The 23,850-nt window shown below is 38.2% G+C and overlaps 1 protein-coding gene across 1 annotated transcript in view; it reads left to right on the top strand.

Annotated features, from left to right (window-relative positions):
* TMEM156 (transmembrane protein 156) overlaps positions 1-20,829 on the top strand; it is a 48,451-nt gene extending 27,622 nt beyond the window's left edge. The window contains exons 4-7 of the mRNA XM_057729360.1: positions 2,743-2,862; positions 4,881-4,964; positions 18,247-18,352; positions 20,378-20,829. Coding sequence (XP_057585343.1) covers positions 2,743-2,862; positions 4,881-4,964; positions 18,247-18,352; positions 20,378-20,390 — 323 coding nt within the window. The 3' untranslated portion in view covers positions 20,391-20,829. The remainder of the gene's footprint in view (positions 1-2,742; positions 2,863-4,880; positions 4,965-18,246; positions 18,353-20,377) is intronic.
* The last annotated feature ends 3,021 nt before the right edge of the window (positions 20,830-23,850 follow it).

The following is a 23,850-nucleotide window of genomic DNA, read 5'->3' as shown; positions in this document are numbered from 1 at the left end:
TGCTGTGAAGATAGGTGGGGTACAGATTAAACATTCTGAGTCACTGGATGACTCTGAAGGAAAGGTAGGAGTCTGAAAGATAAAACTGACATGTATCTTAATTCTGCATAAGGTTGATTAATTTCCTAGTCACCCTATTCTGAATTTACACAATTGATACTTACTACTAAGCAGGGTACCCGCATTTGACCCATAAACCCTACTCTTGAAGAGCATTTTATGATATAACTATTTAATGAGTGCCTGCTATATGCCAATCAGTGTGCTAGGTACTGGGGACACAGATGAAGGTAAAGCAATTGAGTCAGTGCAATCAGTGTGACAGGTGCTATGGTAGAGTAACTTGCTGTTTTCTGATGTTCCAGACATATGGAAGACTTTCAGATTGCCTTAGAATGCTTTTCTAAAGCTTTGATTATATTAGAGGTAATTATTTTAAAATATATTTATTTTAAAGCAAACACAAGTATCTAATATGTATGCATTTTTAAAGTGAAATATAAGACTTCAAATAAATTTCTCCTGTAAGTTAGTTTGCCCAAGGCCCTACAGTCTCTGCAGTTAGGGGGTATTTCAAGGTGTGCATATGTGTAGGGGGTATGGCAGAGGAGCTGAGAAACTGAACAGAGGGGTTAATTCCCTCTGGCTCAGCAATGAGGTTGGAGGTTCTGAAAAGGCCACAGAGAGAAGGCAACTATGATGAAATCTGAAAGATAAAGAGGTTTGGATTATAGATATTCAAAACATATTTATTTCAATGTCTATTTATGTATCTATTCTAATTGCTTTTTATGTTTTCTAAAACACAAAGGAAAAATGAGCATTACCATATTTATTATTTTGAGAATTAATTTCTGTGTTAATGGAAAAATTCATAAATTTCAAAGTGACGTAGTCATTGACAGCTTTTTTGAGTGCATAAATAAGAAAGATAAGAATGGTGTACAAATATGTACTTTTTTTAAAATTAATTTTTATTGGAGTATAGTTTCTTTTCAATGTTGTGTTAGTTTCTGCTGTACAGCAAAGTGAATCAGCGATACATACACATGTATCCCCTCTCTTTTGGATTTCCTTCCCATTTAGGTCACCACAGAGCACTGAGTAGAGTTCCCTGTGCTACACAGTAGGTTCTCATTAGTTATCTATTTTATACACAGTAGTGCAAATAGGTAGTCTTGTATTCAGGAAAGAGTACATTTTACCATGTGTAGAAGATTAAAAATGTATTCATATTTGACTGTGCTGTGAAAAGACTAATTTGATCTCCCTTAAAAGTCCTAGCTATGGGGGTGGGGGGGGGTGGCGGTGGGGGTGGATGGGTGGAATTACATTTAGTCCAGTCTGATAAATTTACTCTGAAACAATGATTTAATCTACCTCTTCAGGTTTTTTTTCAGATTCTTGTCCATTTCCCCTTGCTCCTCTCCAAGATGGCTGCAGGGATTGGGGGTGGGGGCAGCATGGGATGTAGGGAGACACACTTGTCTGTGTTCCCGCTGGTGCTTTGGTGGGTGTACTGGCTGGCTTGGCCCCAACTGTGTACATTCCGCTATTGCAATATAGAGTTGATGAATGCATGGTTCTTTTTTCATAGCTTGATCAGTGCCCAGTGATACCTTGGTATTGGGCTCACCTTGGCTCTTGCTTGCATTGCACATCTTCTGTGCCAGTTAAACTGCATGCTTTTCTTTTGCTGAGTGAGGTATGCAAGTCTGGTGACTAAATAGCATGGAATGATTTTGGGGAGGTTGAATATTGCCATTCGTCAACCTCAACTTTCTCCATTCAGCGTCTTCTTTAAATAAATGTTGACTGCCTATTTAATGTACATCTGCTCATGGAGTGGGGGGCCTGTGAAAAGGATACCCAGATCACGAGCCCCAAAAGGGCAGTCATCAAAGGTATTACCATGTTATATATCCTGCTAAGTTGAGTAAGTACTAGCTGTGTTTTGCATGCAAGGAAGAGGGTACATAGGGTGGCTCAGAAAGTCCACAGACAATTGTGTTTCGGACATAATGAAGTCACCCTCCTTTAGGTCACTGATTCCTGAGTCTGCTGGCCAGTGTGTGTTTATGGGACGAAAGGAGATTGTGAAAAGCTGTTGCTGATGGTGACTCTCCTTCCATATTGCCTCACTGTCATTTGAATGAACAAATTTTTACCTGTATCCTTATTAAATTTAGGTGAGGGTAACTGTATATTTAACTCATGCATGCACTTGATCTGATCATTGCCATGTGAGCCCCTGTGGAAAGAAGGCCTAATTAATCATCTACCCTACCTCTTATATACCTCAATCCAGCCTCTTTCTTTGTCTTTCCCTTTCTTCCCCATCCTCACCTTTGTCAATGTGAGGACACATTTTTTTTTTTTTTGGCTGCTTGGCCCAGGGCCAAATTGTTAATCACAAATGGCTCTGATTCTGGTACTCTGCTTGTTGTGGTCTTAACCTAGTGATAGCAATGATAGGGAAACTAGCATCAATATAACTTGCAAGTGAAATTAATCCTAGAATTTTGAAACTAAATGGATCTCTGGAAACCACTTGGTCATGTTTCTTCATTTAATACATTAGGAAAGAATTCAGGAAGACAAGTGACCCTGTAACAGTGATGGTTATATATTCAACTTTTCAGTTATGGGCAGAATACATAGTAGAACTCAGCTACATCACCATATTGCCTCTTATCTGCTGCATCATTTTATTGTATTTTTATCATACATTTTTCTTTGCAGATTTTATTTGTTCCATGAAGATCACTTGGTATGTTCTAGTTCTCTTAGTTTTTATATTTTTGCTCCTCTTCATTATCCACAAAATACTTGAAGGCCACAGGAGAGTGCAGAAGTGGCAGAGTAAGTATTGAAAAATAAATCCATCATTTGGGATAATTCATCTAGTGTCAAGGAACTCCTAATCTTATCTGTAGATTCAGTTTATTTTTCTAGTTCAGTTTACCACTGACTGGGCACCTACTGTGTGTAAGTGGTGATTCTAGGTAACCCAAGGAACATAAGCATAAGTAAGACATAGTGCCAGCATTCAAGGAGCTTTGCATGTCTTTTTCCAGCCCAGGCAAGTGAGTAGGAGGGGGAGAAAGGCTGGGTAAGTTGGGAGGAGTTAGTGGACTGGAGTTTGAGCAGAGCTTGTTGGAAGTGAGGGCGGAAGAGGGGTAGAAGAATAGGGAGCGGTGGTAAAGATTTTCAGAGCTGGACGTCTTGAGCTCTAGGCTCTAGGTGATGAGTATGAGCGGGAGTCAATCTTTCATAAGTGTGGGGGTGACAGTGGATTTTTGACAGTGAAGCACTGTAATGTGTAGTTGGAAATCAGGAAAGTAGGGACAATATTAAAAAAGGATTAACAATTAGTATGACACAGGCATCCACTTATCAGAATGGACATTGACCGTCAACTACTATTGTGGTCCTGTGGTGTGTACCCATGAATATACTGGCCCTACCGGTGTGTGAGCATGTCTACATGACCCTTCTGGTGTGCACCCATGCACATAATGGCTCCACGGGTATGCACCCATGCATATACTGGCTGAATATCAGACCCGATGAGCAGTTTATAATATTAGTTGGTCTTTTAAAGATAGGATAAAACATATCATTCTAAGACTAGGCTTTGGAGACAGGTAGACTTAGGATAGAATCCTAATGCTACCACCTACTACTTATGTGACTTTGTGCAACTTACTTGCCATATTTGAATGTCCCTTTCCTCCTCTGTAAAACAAAAATAATCACCATTCCCACAAGGGTTGCGGTAAGGATTGAACTAAAGAGATTAGAGATTACATAAGGAGTGTAACACAGTGCCCAGTGCCTAGTAGTTCTCAATAAAGGATAGTAGCATCGTGCTAGGTCTAGTATTTCCCAAGGCTCTTGTGTTCTTTACCAGGTGAGGCTATGTTAGTCCTTTCAGTAGGCAGAACTAGTGGTTGCCTCTAGGGTTGAGTGAAAGTTTCATTAACTCTTTTGGCTAAGTGTTTGTTGGAGATATTTCCGACAGCAGTTTCATATCAAGTCTTGTCATTGGTACCTTAGTATATAAGGCCCTAAATGCCTTGGTTAATAACATCATCAATATTGTGTATTTGTAAAATAAACATTTTCAGAGCATTTTCATGAGATTTTTACTAGATTTTCAAAGTATATAAACAAGGTATGTGCTATTACTTTCATTTTATAGATGAAAAAAAACCCCTGAGCCTCAGAGAGATTAAGTGTTTTACCCAAAGTAATACAGCTAATAAAATGACAGAGTTAACACCCAGGGTCTTTCTAGTTTTGAAAAATATATTATGTTAAATAAATGTGTGTCATTTGCAATTAGTGCATAGTTTTGAGTTTCTTGATGTGTTTTTCTATAAATGATTACCTATTAGGAAAGAGAGATAGAAGCAAGATAGAAAAAATGTCTAGAAAGAGACCAATAGTGGGGAGTGACATTAAGTTTTTATGAACACCTACCTAAATGACAGGCTTACTGGCTTTCAAAGGTTTGCCTTGCAAATCCAAGCATATGAAGTAGTGAAAAATATCATGCCATTTAGGACATTAAATATTATTAAATATTAAATACACATCAAATATTCTGTATATATCTATTATACATAATAAGGTAATAATACTCCACATACAAGAAGAGATGTATAATGGCATTTATGGCAGTGGAGCAGCCACTGGTTTTAGAAAGTGCCTATTTGTTAATGGAAAATAATGAGAAAAAGCTCTTAATGTCATTACTCCAGGCTCTGCTGTGAACGGCCCATTTTCCTTAGTAATCCTTGGAACCAACATGAGGAATATATATTAAGAATGTATTTGCATCTAATCTAAATATTTAATTTCTTTTCTTGGCATAGGTCATAAATACAAATCTACATCTGTCCTCTTAAGAGGAAGTGATTCTGAGAAACTACGAACATTGAACGTGCGGGTTATTTCGGGTGAGTTCTGTGACATTATGAAATTCCAACCCTTCACCATTCACTACAAACACAAGATCGAGTGATCTGAGCTCATTTAAATTAGTCTTGTAGCTGCAAGAAAGGAGCTGTGAACAAATGAAATCTAGTTTAATATGTCTTCTTATCAGGGGACAGTTATGATCAACACTACGTCCTTAAATAAAGGAGAGTTGGCTTAATTGGCAAGAAGAAATTCATGGGAGTAGGCAGAGGAGAGAAAGCAATAAGGAATAAGCCTCAGGTTTATTTTTAAATGAGACAAGATACCATTATTCCTCAGAATTGCGGGAAGTAATTGCAGAGTGGGCATGGCTTTTGCTGGAGCCTTCACTTAGCAGAGGGTGTCCTTGAACAAAGAGAACGTCTAATAGCCCCAATTAAAAAGCCCCCTGTCCTCTCCTGAGAACTAGACATGGAATAAGGGACTCCTAATTAGAGCAGCTAAGGAGGCTGTGAGCACAGATGGCTGTGGTTCCATCTCGTCCTTCTGATTGTGAAGCCTCCTCCTGAATTCCAGTTGTCAAACCATATTAAAAAGAAAGAGAGAGACAATGCAACGTGGGCAAAGGCCTCTTCTTCATCAGGGAGAAACAATGTCCTTGACTCTTTGAAAACCACAGAATTATGACTGATGTTACCACAGCTCCTTGCACACAGCCAGGGAGCAGTGCCTTCGTACTTTGTGAGAAGTTAGATAAGAAAGCTTCAAGTCTGGTGTGTAAACGGTTCTCAAAAATGAAAGGAAACTGAACAAACCCTGCACCCCCACTGCAGCTGCATCTGTTACCACATGGAGATTTGCACAGCATTTCACTGGGAACTGATGAGACTTTTCCTACTTATTTAAACTAGGAGGTACTCAGATCCCTAGTTTGAGGAAAAATTGGGTTGGGTGCACCTAAAGAGCTTAATTTAAAAAAATTAAGGCTTTCTATTCTCATCATTAGCAGTAAAATTATTAACCTATGGCTAATAATAAGCATTAGCTAAGTAATTATTTGACACCAGCTAAATGTGAGGAAAGTTGATGAAAATTTTGTAGGGTCAGTGACAGTTTTGTTTGATGAATGAAATAAATATCATAGGGCAGTTTCAAATGGCAAAATTAACTTTTATGGGGAGAAAACTGCATTTCCTTTGTTCTCCCCTCTTATTGGTACCCTGACATTCATGTACCAGGCGTGTTTTAACCTGGTGTTGCTGGGCTTTTGATGGTTGCCTTAGGAATTTTGGTACTTTCTCCTTTTAAGTCATAATTTTGAGCACTGCAGCCTCATCTGAGAAAAAGTCAGTAGTTCCCCTGTTAACCCATATAATTGGGGGAATTGCAAATGTAAAGTGCTAGCTAACCACAAGACTAACCTCACAGGTTCTATTTATGAGCTTCTGATTTTCATTCACCAGAGAAATCTGTCTCAGCCATCCTTTCCCTTTAATGGCTCTCACTAAAAGTCCTCTGGCTTTATTACCAGGCATATAATATTAATGTTTAGAGTGGGCCAAGGCGTGATGGCCTTTTTTTTTTAAAACCAAGAGGCCTTTTGAAGCTTAGCATCTTAACGGGGGGAAGAAGCGGATGCTTTCTTGGTATATATATTCCTTTAACCCAAATGCAATTTTCCCCTCCCATTATAAGTTGCTTTTTCTGAGAGAGAAATGGGAAGGAAATAACATCTCCCCCGAGTGCTGTTTTTAAGGCCTCTCTTTGTAGTGATGAATTATAGGCAGCAGTGAGAATCTAAGGGAAAAAAATGTGCCAGCATGGTTCTCTGGAGAAGCAGTAACACGAGTGAAAAAAAAAAACATAGTTCAAAGAGAGCATTGACTATAGTCACATTCAGTAGAGCAGCTTGCTGTCAGTTCTGGCTGTACATTCCAGAATGTCTCTCCAGTTGTTCATGTATTACAAAGTAAGTATTGTGACACACATACACGCAGAGATATAGATAGGTCATACCCTCAAAAAGATAAGAGAGAAATAAGGAGAGATTACTGACACCCTGGCACTGCACGGGGCCTGGCACGTACGGGGGCATGGTAAACACGGAGAGAATAAATGAGCCTCATTGCTGTAGAAAGAGATGTCATACAGAATTAGATTCCAAGCTTTTATGTGTCGCTAATATTTTCTCCCTTACTTGGGGAAACGTGATGCCTTCTGCTGCCTACCTTGGCATTAATCTATTTTACATTTTATTCACTCGACTCTTCTCTTCACACAGGTGATAACTCTGTCTTATTCATCTTTGGATCCTTGTCCCTGGAATAAAATCTGGCATGTAGTTCATGCACAATAAAAGCTTATTAAATCGCACAAACCCTAAGGGGAAATGAATATGGAGTAAAAAGAGCAGATGAACGAGAAATGAATCTTGGGGGTTGGGAAAGGTGAAAACAAACAGAGAAGCAAAGAGTGATCAGAGGGAACATAATTCCATTTCATTAAAGAACATAAAATGCACTTTGTAGAACTGCTAAAGCTATCAAAGAATAATAAAAAGCATCTTGAACAAGAGATTTTAAGAACCATGCAAAAGTAACTTTGAAATGCACCCCTAGGAACAATGCTTAATGACTTGAGCACATTCGGAGACCAGGGTCAGGGGCAGGAGCAGTGTACCAGCATCCGAACTGGTGGATGCAGACAACAGAAACCGACTTGGTTTGCTTGGCAGGAAGGAAATTTATTGGAAAACTAGTAGGGATCCCGTGGAAGCAACAGGAACATTAGGCAATCTGAGTTTATGCAGGAGTCAAGGGAGGCCAAACAGCCAAAAATACAGCCCCGCAAGAATGGGTCTGCTGAGAATGCCTCTGCTGGTGTCACCACCACTGGATGCTCCCTCTGGGCTGCTAGAGCTTCCCCTTGACCCCCTTGTAACTTTGCATCACTGTCCAGGATTGTGAGCCTTAAGGAAGGGTATCTGGTTGACTGAATGCAGGCCACAGATTGGTCCTCTGGGTACCAGGAGGCAGGGAGAAGAGATATCTGCTCCTTTGGCTTCCTGCATACTTGAGAGTACCCCCCGAGATGTCTACCTGCTGGACAGCCAACAAATAAATAGCTACGTGCATGACACCAGGTTTCTAGGATTCGAGCCACCCCTGCATGGGTCAGCCAAGGGAGTCCTGTCATCTCTCCACTCTATGTCCATCAAAAATGGTGAGGTCTTTAGAAGTTGAAATTCTTCACCTTCAAAGATTCAACCAAAATTTGTTGAACACTGACTATGGGCCAGAAATGGTGCTAAGCACTGCTAATGCAGTGTCTACACCGCAGCACAGCCCCTGCCTCCACGGAGCTGACACCACCGTTCAGGAGATTCAACCCCTGGTTCCTTAGGGGAAGGGAAGCTAATTAAGCTATACAAACTCATGCAGCACCTTCCACATGCACTGTACTTTCACACACATCATTGTATTTCATTTCATAAGAACCTCACCTTTTTTCCTGGTGAGAAAACTGAAGCTAAGAGAGTTTAAAGTAACAGACCCACCACCAGATCCTAGCAGGGTTACGGTTCAGACTCAGTTCTGTCCAATGGCTCCACTTTCCAGCACATCACTTAATGGCAATGATGAATCAGGAATTTTACTCCTGCTGGTTCAAACCACAGATCAAAACTTTTCTCACTCTTTTACGTTTAATGCTGGGAACCGAGATGAGACATTTTCTCTATAAGGCAGCAGAACCTTGTGTGAGAAAATGTGAGTCATCCTCAAAGTAACATTTCAGCATTGGCAGTTAATGTGGGTGGGCTCTTAGGGACCACAAAGCAAAGAAAATGGAATTTCATTGTGAACGAGAATTGCTAAATGCCAAAAGGAAGTGGATGACCCAGTAATATATATTACCCCAAAATGAAACTAACGGCAATGTAAAATTATAATCTGCAACATGTTTAAGGCCAATACAATAAAGACTAAGCAGTTTTCAATTTTCTGCAGAAGAGAAGATAAATTACTGGTGCCAAATGTCCAGCAACCAAGCCAGATAACACGAAAGTTTAATTTCTACTTGCTTAACTATAATATTCATGACTCTTAAAATACAGATTTGGGTTCATAAAACAGTAAAGGTTATAGCCATCTGCTTGGTTACAGAATAGATCAAGATGCAGAGGGTGACTCTACATGCAGGAGGAAATTCATAAAGTGTGAAGAATCTATAGGCAAAACTGAATGATTTATTCTATTCATTCATTGAATGACTTTATGTGACAGCCATTTGTGCCAGGTCTGAAAAAACTGATGATAAAACACACGCAGATAAACATCTTCTCCATCTTTGCACGGACTCCGCCTGCTTGAACCATCCTGCTTCCCTTGCCACCTCCCTTGCAAACCTCTCCTTTTCCCAACCTGCCTTTGTCTAGTTAACATCAACACTGCCTTTCTGATTTTGGCTTAACTATCGCTTTCTCAGGGAAGTTGTCTCAGACCTGGTGGACCAGGTAAATTACACCCTCATAACATCACACATCTCTCTTTGTGGCAATTATCAATGTTGCTCTTTTACATTTCTGTCATTATTTGATTGAGGTCTCTTCTATGAGCTGGTTAGCTCCTTGAGATCATGGACACTATCTGATAATACTCATCACCGAATCCCCAGCTCATAGCACAGTGCATATAAGAGTTCATAATAGGTACCCAGTAAATATAGGTACCCAATAAATATTTGTCAAATAAATACAACTCTATGTTGTCTATGTTGAAAGAATGGCTGCTGCTTTCTTACAAAGACCTTTCAAATTCTCTTGCCCCCAAGTTATAACTTTTGATAATGCCTACCCAAAATAACAAAAGGAGAATGGTTAAATACGTCATCAGTTTCAGAATGAACTGGAAACTAAGTCAATGGCTCAGAATATTGGCAGCTGTCTGTTCAAGGAGTTTTTTTTTCCTCTTTAATTGCTACCTCTAGATAATTCTGCAGTCATTTATTTTCCCATCCTCATTTGATTTTCACACTGGCCAGATTTGGAACAGCTGAGTAGTTTTAGGATCACTGTTAATAATAACAGATGGATCTTTGAACATAGTAGGGAGTTGGCATCTTGAATAATGGAAATCTATTTTAAGCAACCATAACTGGTTCTATTAGCCCTAAAATGCTACTAGCTATCTTGGGCTTGCACAAAAGTGCCCCTGTTTTCATGTGATGGAAAGGTCAGAATGCTGCATAGCAATATTGAAGTTCTGCATTTCTATGACAATGAGAAGCAATAATTAAGACTGAAAAGTTTTTCTGAAGCCAGATTAGAGAACTGAATAAGAATCACCAAACCATCTAAAAATGTCCACATTTGTCTTGACCAAAGTAATCTGTGACTATTAACTTGAATTCCTTCATTTTTGGAGATATTCTTATGAGGAAGCCAAGTACTTTGTGGGTAACAGTATAGACATTATTGCCATTGTCTCCACAAAGAGTCACGGCTGAATCTCCCAAAGAGCGAAGGAGTGAAGGAAGCGCTGAGGTCATCGCTGCTGCGGTTAGCTACCCATAGGCCTTCCCTGCTGAATGCACACACAGGCCCCACTAAATTCTGGGCAGGGACCTCCAGTGGGCTTAAAAAGATGCCAGTAAAAATACATTGTTTTGCACTTGGTAGTGCTTTCTATTTTTCAAAGTACATCAAAGTACATCTTTTTGCCTCATTTTACCCTCACCTTTATTCTCCTCAAGGCAGCCACAGCAGCTTTGCCAAAGTCATAAGGAAATGAGCTGGATAGTTCGGTGTTAGTACCTGGTCCCAAAGTGAGCAAGGCCCAGGCCCTGCTGAGAGAGGCTGCCGGGCTGCCGCCCACAAGGCCACACAGGTGCTTCACAGAGGTAATTTACCTGGTCTAGTGCCTTCCACCAGGCCTGTGGGATCAGCCTCCTGCAATGGCAGCACACCAGGAAGGACTCATTGTGCCATCCAGCTCACTCCAACAAGGTTCATAAAACCGGAAGGCTAGTGCATTAATTCACAAAGAGAACTACAACCGAGAGAAATACGGACCAAACCACTTGTGACAGCAAACACCTGGGTTCTCTCTCCCTAGAACCATGTGGGAAGTCAAATCACAGCCAAGGTTTGTTTGCTAGGTCTTCAAGTGGATTCCTTTGCCAACATGGTTTGAGAGGCCTTCTTTCCCATTTTAGGGGAAGCCTGATTGTCTCATTTCACACAGCACTTTTAACATTTAAGAGGCTGTGGCCTGCGGGTAATTTCTGAAGATGACTTTGCCTGTTTGTGCTCTGATGGTGGGTTGATTTTATAGATTAACTCTCACAGGGCACTCTTATTTTCCTTATCTCCAAATTCCTGGGTGACACCCCAGAGTTGACTTTTTGTACTGCTTGAACCTACATCCTTTTATTAAGAAACATGAAGCACAAGCACAAAGAAGTTAAATAACATTCTTTCAGTCATTCAACACGTATTTATTGAGTACCCCATCATGTGTCATACTCTGTGATGGGTTGTGGGGAGAGTAAAACCACGCATAAAATATAATCTTTGTACACAAGGAGGCAGACAAATAAGAAATTACAGCAAAATTGGATAAATTCACTTTGGAGGAAGTAGAGGTCACAGAGGGTCATAGATAGTACGGACACCTAAATCTGTTTTGTTCTCCTTGTTTTGTGTTTTGGCTCTCCAGTTTAATAACCAAGTAAAATTTAGCTGAACAAGTATTTTTGGAGATACAGATATCAAAAATTGATGGGGCAAATTCCCTTAGCAGCCAAGAGAGCGTAACTAGGATGGGGACGTTTTAGATGTGCCTTCAGTGTGGGAGATGTCTTTGACATGAAAATCATCAGGAACAAAGTGAAGAAGATACCTCGTAAGTTGCCATTACTCAGTGGGAATCAAGAATTACTTTGGAAGGATGAATTGAGGTTAGATACCAGATGTCATAGATATAAAGCATTCTGAAAAGTGATAAAATTTTTAAAAAAGGAGAAAAAGAAATATCAGAGGTCAACTTGGACATTGTCATGGATGGAGTGATAGGGGCTTTATTCAAGAACATAAGGTGTGGAGTTTTATTTTTAATCAAAGTTTCTGCTGCTGGAAATCCATTTTGTTCACTAGATTCAACCAGGTCAAAACTCAGACCGGGGTTCTTTTTAATTTTTTAGGCTCTGCTAAGGTTCTTGGAAAAAGTCAAAGAAATATTTGGTTCAGAGATTTGACAAATTCATGAAAAGGCTTGTGTGAAGTTTTAAAAAATTTCTGGCTGCTTCTGCTGCCTTAACAAGTGTTGCTGAATTAATATGATTTGAAAGAAACTATTTCTCAGTGTAAAACTAGAAAAAGAAATTCCACCTGTTTTAGCTATTCTAAAGAAGGTATTAAAATGACAGATAGTCTACCTTTTTTCCTTTTTCTCAATTTTTCAGAAGTTTTCCTATTAGCATATAACTTACATGACTTTGCATACTAGGAGAAAAAGAAGATAATTTACCACTAGAGAGTTACTTTGGACTAGCTGTCATTTTGACAGATGATGGCTTTCTGAGCTATGGTTACACCATACTATAAAACATCAGCAAACCTGATGAATATGCAAATGATGAGCAGTTTGGCTTTCCAACCAAAAGAGCTCTGTTAATTTTCTTTGATAATTATTTGGTTTCATGAATAGGCGCTTTTGAGATTTTCACCTTTAAAAAGAATTATCTCTAAATCTCAAATCCTGGAAGGTTATGTTTTGTCAGGCAGGAAGGGCTGGGGGGAGGGATAGATTGTGAGTTTGGGATTGACAGGTACACACTGCTATATTTAAAATAGATAACCAACAAGGACCTTCTGTATAACACGGGGAACTCTGCTCAATATTCCTTAATACCTAAATGGGAAAAGAACTTGAAAAAAAAATAGATACATGTATATATACAACTGCATCGCTTTGCTGTATACCTGAAACTAACACAACATTGTTAATCAAGCATACTCCAATATACAATAAAAAGTTTAAGAAAAGGTGCTTTGTCAAAGATGTCTAAACAATTGTTCGCGTGATAAGTTCATTCTGAAGCTTTAATGTGCATCAGAATCAACCATCAAAGGCTCCTGGGCCTTTATGAAAGGAGATGGTAATTCAGTAGATATGGGGCAGGATCCTTGAACCTGCATTTTAAATTGCAACCTCTGGGGATTTTCAGGCCAAGGCTCTGTTGATCCTTTATTCATTTTCTATTGCTGTGTAACAAATTACCACAAACTTAGTGGCTTAAAACAACACACCTTCATTATCTCACAATTTCTGTGGGTCAGAAATTTGGGAACAGTTTGCTGGATGTCAGGGACTCACAGGCTTGAAATCAAGATGTGAGCTGGCTTGTATTCTCACCTGGAGGCTCTCCTTCCAAGTTGGTTCAGGTTTTTGGCAGAATTCATTTCTTTGAGGCTGTAGACCGAAGGCCCTGGCTTCTTAACTGTCTCTCAGCCAGACGCTACCCTCAGGTCCTAGAGGCCACCTGCAGACTCCTGCTACTTTTCCATAGACAACGCAGAAGTGGTAGTTTGCTTCCTGAGCCCAGTGAGGGAGCCTCTCTGACCTCAGTGAGGGCCCAGTCTCTCTATTAAAGGCTTTCACCTCATTAAGTCAGACCCACCCAGGATAGTTTCTCTCAAAATTAACTGATTTGGGACTTTAATTACACCTGTAAAAACTCTTCATCTTAGTGTAAGCTAATCACATGAATGAGATCCTATTACAGCCCTGCCCACGCTCAAGGGAAGGGAATTACAAGGGGTCCATGTACACCAGGGGTGGAAATCCTGGGGGCTGTTTTGGGATTCTGCCTACCACAACGACCCTTGAGAAGTACAGATTTAAAAAGACAAAAACCACAGGCTCCTGGGAACTTTCAGTGTGAGACAAATAAGGCTGATAGATCTAGTCTCATAGATGCAGCTGGTCCTTACTGACAATAGAATAAAAATAAAGTTTCTAAGGGCCTCCGATGCTATGGATTTATGAGGAAGACAGCATGGGGGTGGGAGCTCTGTGGCCAGGAAAAGACTGGTCTCGTTTTCCCAACTTTGTTCTAATCAGTCAGGAAAGCTTATCCATTTACTCTTTAGAGCTAAATGCTCTATAAGAAAAAATTTGACCTTTGGTGGTGGTTTCAGCATTTCTATAGGAATGAAAGGGTCCTCAGTGTCTGCTGGAAATGGCCTCAGAAAGGCATCTAGTCCTGCCCCTTAAAGAGTGGTTGCTATCTTAATTTTTAAAATGTCTAGTTAAAATGGATACTTTTCTGAGAAAACTTACAAAACTTCACACCGGAAGAATAGAAAATCTAAACAAAACAATTATCACAGAAGAAATAGAAAATCTGTCAGTTATCTCTCAAAAAAAATTACAGGAAGAGCAGTACACAGGGGAATTTTAACAATTTCTAAACGAGATATTTCCAGTGGTATTTTAACTGTTATAGACCATAGAAAAAATGTTTCCTACATCTATTTATGAAATAAGCATTTATGTTCAAGCTCAAGGAAGATTGTTTCTAAAATGAAAGTACTGAGCAATCTTAGTTATGTATATATGCAAAAATCCTCAACAAATATTAGCAAAAGAATCCAGTAGCACAGTTTAAAAAAATATGTATACATACATACACACACACACACACTCCTAGGATGATCAAGTGGGGCTTATTCCAGGAAAAACAAGAGCAGTTCAGCATTAGGAGATCTATTAATGCCACTCATCATATTAGATCTAAGGGTACAATTGTTGGATCATTTCTATAGATGCTAAAAATGTATTTGACAAAATATAATACCCATTCTTCATAAAAACTCCTAATAAAAATAAGTTAAATAGGTACTTCCTTAATGTGATAAAATATATCTGTCTCAAAACAAAAAGTCAGAATCATGCTCAGTAGGGAAATACTAAAAGCACGCTTAGCTAAAGCCAGAAATGTTCACTATTGCTATTTTATCTACCATTATCCTAGAAGTACTAGTCAACATAATTAGATAAGAGGCAGAACTACAGGTTTACAAGTTGGAAAGGATAGGTAAAATGATCATTTTGCAGATGATATAAAGTATACCCCAAAAAATCTAATTCCCCAAAAACATCTTTGAAAAGTACAGTAAGGGGCAGGGTACAAAATTAATATAAAAAGTCAAACAGCAACCAGTTAGAAGATATACTGCATTTAAAGCAACTGCAGAAAAATAATTAGGAATAAACTTAATAAGAAATGTATATGATCTTTCCCCCCCCAAAATAATAAATAAATAAAATTAAAAAAAATAAATGTATATGATCTTTCTGAAGAAAACTTCAGAAGAATGCTCCTGAGAGATATAAAAATGACTTGAGGGACTACCCTGGTGGCTCAGTGGTTAAGAATCCACCTGCCAATGCAGGGGACATGGGTTCGATCCCTGGTCTGAGAAGATCCCACGTGCTGTGGAGTAACTAAGCCCGTGCACCACAACTACAGAGCTTGCTCTCTAGAGCCTGTGAGCCACAACTATTGAGCCCATGTGCTGCAACTACTGAAGCCCATGTGCCTAGAGCCAGTGCTTCACAACAAGAGAAACCACTGCAATGAGAAACTTGTGCATCGCAATGAGAAGTAGTCCCTGCTTGCTACAACTAGAGAAAGCCCGCATGCAGCAACAAAGACCCAACACAGCCAATAAATAAATAAATAAATTTATTTATTTATTTAAAAAATTAAATAATTAAAATAAATTAAAAAATTTATTTAAACAAAAGGAATGGTATATAATGTTCTTGAGAGGAAGATGAATATAAAAAGATGCCAATTTTCCCTAAATCAATAAATAAACAAGTTCGTTTCCATATCCCAATGAAAAATAAACTGTCAATAGCAGACAGGAAAAAAAATGGACATAGAAGAATAAAGAGGAAAAGTATCTATTCCATTATAGTATTGGTACATAACTAGATAAAAATATCCAATGAAACATTAGGAAGTTCAGGACTTTAGTAAAGGGTGAAAATGGCATATCAAATCAGGAGGAAAACAAAGAAATACTGGATGAATGATGCTGGAACAACTGAATAATCATCTAGGAAAAAAAATTTACTTAATCCAGAGCTCACACTAACACTGGAGTAAATTCCAAACAGATCAATGATTTTAATGAAAACATGCAACCACAAAAGAAATAGAAGAAACAATGGTAGAATTCATTTACAACTAACTGCAGAACTAATCATGACACAAAACTCAGCTAAAACACTAATAAATTTGACCCTATGATAAAGAATATACACAGCAAAAACAATTGGGGGAAAGTTATTTGCAGTTCGTCACAGATAAGCAACCTTTCCTACTATATAAGGAGCTTCTAATAACTGATGAAGAAAAGACCATATCCCAGTAGGCAAATGGGTAAAGGATAAGAATGGACTGTTTACAGAAAAGGAAATACAAATAGTTCTTAAATATGTGAAAGGTTGTTTGGTCTCACTCAGACTAAATTCTTTAAAAAAATTTTTTTTTTTTGGTGTTTACTATGTGCCAATAGTATTGGTCATCTGGTTATAGGAGACACGGCGGTGAACCAAACAAAATAAAGATTTCTGCTCTCGTGGAGTATCATTCAGGTGGAAAAGCAAATTGAAGCTACACTGAGATGCCACTTTCATCTATCAGATTGGCAAAAACCCAGAAGTTTGACGTCACAATCTACAGCAAGGGGCAAGAGATACTCTCACACTTTACTAAGGTGAATTGAGAGGCGAAATTGGTACAACTTCCATGATAGGTAATTTGGCAATAACTATGGAAGTTATAAATGTATAAGCCCTTTGAGCCAGCAATTCTATTTCTAGGAATTTATCCTATAGATTTACTCACATAGGAGAGAAATGGCATATGTACCATGTTTATTGCTAGTGTGTTTGCAAGATCAAAAAAGATTAGATACCACCCATGCAGACACCATCTTGGCTGTTTAAAGACATGGTGCTACATCCATACTGTGGAATACCAGGAAGTTGTAAAAAGGAATGAGGAAGCACTTATATGGAGAGATTCCTAAGATACACCATTCATGATATATATATATATATAATATTCTACCAATTGTGTAAAGAAGGAGAAAAACAACATTTTAATAGCATACATATAAAAGTACAAATTTATCATCCATCTATCTATGATCCTCTATCTATCTATATCTATCTATCTATCTATGTATCTATCTATGTATCTATCTATCTATCTAAAAGGGAAGGAACTATGTGATATGGTGGGAAGTGATTGTCTGGGAGATGTGGTAAGGGGGAATAGTCACTGAATATCCCTTCATAGTTTAAAAAATTTTAATCATGTGAATGTATTTCTTATTCAGAAGATTAAATCCAAAAAATAAATTTTTCTTATCAAAAATTTTTTTCTAATTAAAGGAATAACATTCTGAGAGAAGGTTTGACAGGATTTCTCTTTTGGTAAATTAAACCAGTGTTCAATCATGTTCTTGGACAAAAAGCATCATATTCTTGATTACACTTAAATCTTCCCTTTTGATTTCTCTTCTTAAGAAGCAACTACCCAAATTTCTCTTTAAATTATAGGTCACCTCATTTCCATCCATGTTCAGGGCTTTGTATAAAAAGTAGAGACATCTGTGAAGCAAAAAACCACATATGTTATGTAGAATTCACATTTCAATATAAAAACTAGAAAAGCAAGACCCAGGACCCCAGTGGAATGAAAGAGATACCCTTGAGCCATGGACATCAAGTTTTATCTTCTACTTGAAGTCAGTTGGAGATAATATTAGAAGAATTTTATAAAGTCACAGAGTCATAGCAAAGGAAGGCAGGTTAGAGTTCATCTAATTTGTAACTTTGCTTTTTCGGTAAAGTTGTCCCTGAAATCAAGGATGTTATTTATTAATATTTTTCTTAGGGATATATTTCAACAATATGCAAAGAAGGAAATGTTTGTACTTTCCAAACTAAAATTCTTTTCTTGCTACTTGACATTGTACCTTAAGTTTTTTTCTTTACTTTGCTCCTCCTTAACTACACTACACATCTTGTGCCCAGAAGGAGGTGGGAGAGGAGGAATGAAAGGATAGATACAGAGTTGAGAGAAAGTTGCAGGCAGGAAATTTAGTGAGTTGTGGAAACTGCCAAAATCCTGTCTAGATGGAGGGCATGATTCTCTTACTACATTAGAATATACCATGTCTACTTTTGCATTGCTCTTGACTAAATACGGACTAGAACAGCTCTCCTTCTTAAATAGCAGAGACCACGCAGAGGCTGCCTACGGCTCAGCTCAAGGACGAGCTACCTCCAATACCAGAACTAGAAGTTACCTCCACAGTGCAACAGCAAGATCAATATACACGGTGAGTGATGCTTCAGCTTTATTGATGATTTGACTATTCATTATAAACGCAAATAGATCCAAGGAGGTATAGTTTGCTCCAGACTGCATTTCTATCTGGGTGTAAGAGATAGAAAGTGATGAACTTACAAAATCAGTTCACACAAATTAGATGGCATGAAATAAAATCACTATTTCCTCCAAGGTCTAGGAAGGACCAGTAAACCAATCTCTTAGTCTGTTGAACAACATGTGCCCTGAGATGTCAGCACATCTCTTGGCATTGTTTCCTGGGTTTGAGTCATAAGTCCAGCAGGCTAATCATTGTTTCACTTGGAACATGAGAAAAGAGAGAATGTAAATTTGTAAAGCAGAACTACTCACTGACCCTCAACTATAGAAATAAAAACTCTAAATTTAATATTTGATAACCTAGATTAATGCACATTGATTTCCATGTATTTGAATACAAAACTGTGATCAGAGGGAAGTGCCTTAGAGATTATTTTCTTTCATTCAACAAATATTTATTAAATAGCTATTTTGTTAAAGGCACTATTGATAACCACTGTAGGGGGTATAAAAATTATACCAGGGACAAGAAGGAAAACTTGCATTTCTTAGTATTCTTTTATTGTGCTCGGTGGTGATAGACTGGATTATTTACTGTTTATAACACTTGGGTCCTGGCAGGAAAACAATGGTATACCCATATTGAATAATTTGGGGAGAGTTTCATAAAGGGCTTGTTAAGCCAGGATGTGGGAAAACCAAAAAAGGACAGTGCAGCATCCTAGGACTAGTAACGGGGGCACTGCTACTTTCCCTAAGACTAAAGGGACAAGGAACTCAAAGAGACAGAGACAGAAGCACACAATACACACACAGAAGAAATATGTGGGGAGGGCTGCCAGATAGTAGCTGTGGCTTTTGATCATGGACACGTAGACTGTGGTTGCCCTAAGGAGAATGAATATCCCAACTTGGCTGTTCTCTTTTTTTCCCAATGTCTAGTACTCTCCATTGGCCAAACCCAACCATAGCCAGAGGACACTGGAGCTAGATTGAGTAGCTAGCTAGATTGAGTAGCTAGATTGAGTAGGAAGTCATATAGATTGGCCTCCCAGAGCACCAAGCAAGGTGGACAAAAGGGGAGAGCAGATCTGGAGGACACCAAAGCGACCCAGTATAGGTGGTTCAATACATGAAACTGGAAACTAAGTGCCAAGGATCACTTTGGCTTCAGGACTAGAGAGAGGCAGGTCTTCATGCTTGGGTCTTAGTGCAATTAGGGTCTGCTGTTGGCTCAGAAATTCCTAGAGGGAATATAATATCATCATACAATTGTTTTAATGAAATGTTACTGGCTATTACGCTTGATATTTCTCATTCTGGGATGCTCAACCTTGCACATGAAGAGCTCTCCTCTGTCCATTCACCAAATGCTTTTGGAGCACCTACTGTGTGCCAAGAATTCCGCTACTCTGGCAAAATAGCATACAGGAATCAGATTAGGGAATCCTTAATTCCAACCTACTATCAAGTAACATGATAGAGGCACTCACAGGGGACTTGGGGAGCATAATGAGGAGACTCCTCATTTAGAGGACATGTTGCCTAGCATTTAATAGATGTCCAATAAGTATTTGTTGAGTGAATGGACAAATCTCAACTTCTATATCTCTCTACTAGAATCATGGACTCTTGTAACCAAAAGAAACTTGCGTGAACACTTTCACTTTTATTTTATAGAAGTGGAAAATAAGCTAAAAAAATATAGTGGCAGAGGCTGGGGGAGACCCCAGGTTTCCTGGGTCCTAGGCTGAGAAGTTTATTACCAATAACCACACTGTCCTCTTGGGGATATAAAGGAGGCACCATGGCATAACAAAGGATTGAAAGAGCCCTTAATCAGTGACCTTAGGAATTTATTTCATGTTCTTATAAGACATAGTTTTAATAAATAGTTTTAAATTTTTTTCCATTAATTATTTTCAGGTTAACGACATTCTTGTGTGAATAATATTTGCCTTTTTAAAATTTTCAGACTATCCTTATGAATTCCTCTGGGCAATTTGGACTGAACCCTTCTGAAGAGTGCTCATAATTCTATTCTGGGAATGAGTTAACCGGTAAACATTTGGTCCGGCTGAGGATGCACAATAGGAACCGGTAGGAATGCTGAATGGTTGATGGAAACTAACTCAACAGCATTCATTTGACCCGGGAGATCAAAGGAATGAGAGTTTTTTCAGGAAGGCATTATGAGTCATGGAAAACAAGCTGATGAAACCCATGGAAAAAGCAAGAGAATGCTTACTCTCTTTGTTTATCCATCATTATATAGCTTACAATAACCCCAAGATTTTGATTTTGAGGAACCAAAAACAGGGTTGAGGATGAAAACCCTTTCTCTCACTGGCCCACATTGCAGATCCTGATTTGATGTGTTTTCTTATACAGATGGATTATTTCTATTTGGCAAATTGCTTAAGAGGATCCAGGTTGTTTCTTTATATATTTGTTTGCATCTATAAATTTTGCCTCCTCTTGGCACTGGGATGTTTAAAAAAATTCAAAATACCAAAATAAAATGAATTTAAGTGAAATATTTGAATATTTAAATCTAATAACAACATGCTTCCTCTGTTTCTTTTGGCTTTCATCTTTTTATAGCTATCATTAATGTCAAGAATAATTATAGTTATTAATTACAGTAAAATCACATGAGGACAGTTCTTAACACTGAAAAATAGAAAAATACATTCCAAGGAATTAATATTGTTAAAATGGCCTTAGTACCCAAAACAATCTGCAAATTTAATGCGATCCCTATCAAATACCCATGACATTTTTTGCAGAACTAGGACAAATAATCCTAAAATTTATACAGAACCATAAAAGACCCTGAATTGCCAAAGCAATCCTGAGGGAAAAAACAAAAAAACAAAAAACAAACTAGGACACATAACCCCCTCAGACTTCAGACAATACTACAAAACTACAGTAATCAAAATGGTGTGGTATTGGCATAAAAACAGACATATGGATCAATGGAACAGAATAGAGAGCTCAGAAGTAAACCTACGCACCTATGTTCAATAATCTTCAACAAAGGAGGCAAGGATACACAATGGGAAAAAGTCAGTCTCTTCAGCAAGTGGTGCTGGGAAAGTTGGATAGCTGCATGTATATCAATGAAGTTAGAAAACACCCTCATACCATACACAAAAATAAACTCAAAATGGCTTAAAGACTTAAATATAAGACATGACACCATAAAATTCCTAAAAGAGAACACAGACAAAACATTCTCTGACATATGTTGTACCAATATTTACTTAGGTCAGTTTCCCAAGGCAATAGAAATAAAACCAAAAATAAACAAATGGGATCTAGTGAAACTTACAAGCTTTTGCACAGCAAAAGAAACCATAAACAAATGAAAAGACAACGTATGGAATGGAAGAAAATATTTGCAAACGATGTGACCAAAAAGGACTTCATTTCCAACATATACAAACAACTCATACAACTCAACAACGACAACAAAACAACCCAATTGAAAAATGAGCAGAAGACCTAGATAGACATTTCTCCAAAGAAGACATACAGATGGCAAACAGGCACAAGAAAAGATGCTCAACGTTTCTAATTACAGTAAGTCCCCTACATACGAACCTTCAAGGTGCGAACTTTTAGAGATGTGAATGTGCGTTCACATGTCCAATCACGTAAGTTAGTTCACATGTCTGGGGTACATTGTCACATGCATGCATCCTCTACAAGTGGTTGTTCTATTGTATACTTTACTGTACAGTACTGTATACAGCACAGTAGTATAGTATCATTATTTCAAGCCCAGTGTGTCTGGAAGCAAGCGTAAAAACAGGGTATATATCTGATTCTGTTAGTTGGGTACTTAGGCTAATTTTGTTGGACTTACAAACAAATTGGCCTTGTAAACACGCTCTCAGAAGGGAACTTGTTCATATGTAGGGGACTTACTGTATTAGAGAAATGCAAATCAAAACTACAATGAAGTATCAGCTCATACTGGTCAGAATGGCCATCATTAAAAAGTGTACAGATAACAAATGCTGGAGAGGGTGTGGAGAAAAGGGAACCCTCTTACACTGTTGGTGGGAAAGTAAGTTGGTGCAGCCACTATGGAAAACATTATGGAGGGTCCTCAAAAAACTAAAAATAGAACTACCATATGACCCAGCAATCCCACTCCTGGGCTTATATCTGGACAAAACCATAATTCAAAAAAATACATACACCTCTGTGATGACCTAGAAGGGTGGGATGGGGCGGGGGTGGGAAGGAGGCTCAATGTATTTATGAATACATGTAGCTGATTCACTTTGTTTTACAGCAGAAACCAATACAATATTGTAAAGCAACTATACTCCAATTAAAAAAAAAGATACATGTACTGCTATGTTCATAACAGCACTATTCACAATAGCCAAGACATGGAAACAACCTAAATGTCCATCAATAGATGAATAGATAAAGATGTGCTGTATATATACAATGGAATACTACGCAGCCATAAGAAAGAATGAAATAATGCCACTTGCAGCAACATGGATAGACCTAGAGATTATCATATTAAGTGAAGTAAGTCAGAAAGAGAAAGACAAATATCATATGATATCACTTATATGCGGGATCCAAAATATGACACAAATGAACCTACCTACAAAATAGAAACGGACTCACAGACATAGAGAACAGACTGTGGTTGCCAAGGGGAAGGGTGTGGAGGAGGGATGGAGTGGGAGTTTGGGGTTAGTAGAAACTATTACATATAGAATGGATAAACAACAAGGTCCTACTGTATAGCACAGGGAACTATATTCAATATCCTGAGATAAACCATAATGGAAAAGAACATAAAGAAGAATGTACATATATATACTGAATCAGTTTGCTGTACAGCAGAAATTAACACAACATTGTAAATCAACTATACTTCAATAAAAAAAAAAAAAGAAAATACCTTCCAACAGTTAAGGTGGAACTTAATCTCCTGATGTCATTATGTGGTTAAAAATTGCTTATCTGAGTAGATTTTCAGAGTTTAACTGCAGGGTCAGATTTAATATTAAGCAACCTAACAGGAATGAATGTTTCAGCTCACAGAGCTTTGTTTGGTACTCCATTTTTTTTGTTAGATCATAAACTGAGATTCTAATTGTAAAATTTAGGGATTGAGGATTTGGCAAATGGAATTCTACTAGTCATACTTTTTCTTATTTGTATATCCCTGATTAATAGGTAAGTCAGGCTCAGATCTGGGATACTTCACCAGGAATTTAGGAGAGTCACATCTTCCGAGGTATGGACCTTATACAGGTTCTGAGAAATCAAATTATTATTTCCTTGCATTTCACCTATTATGATCTGACAAATGACTTGGAAATCAATGGGAACTTGGCTTACAAAAAGCATGAATTAAGCTTCAAGTTCTGATATCATTGTGGCAGCTTTTAGAAGCTAATTTCACTT

The sequence above is a fragment of the Hippopotamus amphibius genome, chromosome 3 (assembly GCF_030028045.1).
Source record: "Hippopotamus amphibius kiboko isolate mHipAmp2 chromosome 3, mHipAmp2.hap2, whole genome shotgun sequence".
In the NCBI taxonomy this organism is placed as follows: Eukaryota; Metazoa; Chordata; class Mammalia; order Artiodactyla; family Hippopotamidae; genus Hippopotamus; species Hippopotamus amphibius.
The sequence above is the reverse complement of the archived record's forward strand: the minus strand, read 5'-3'. Positions and strand labels throughout refer to the sequence as shown.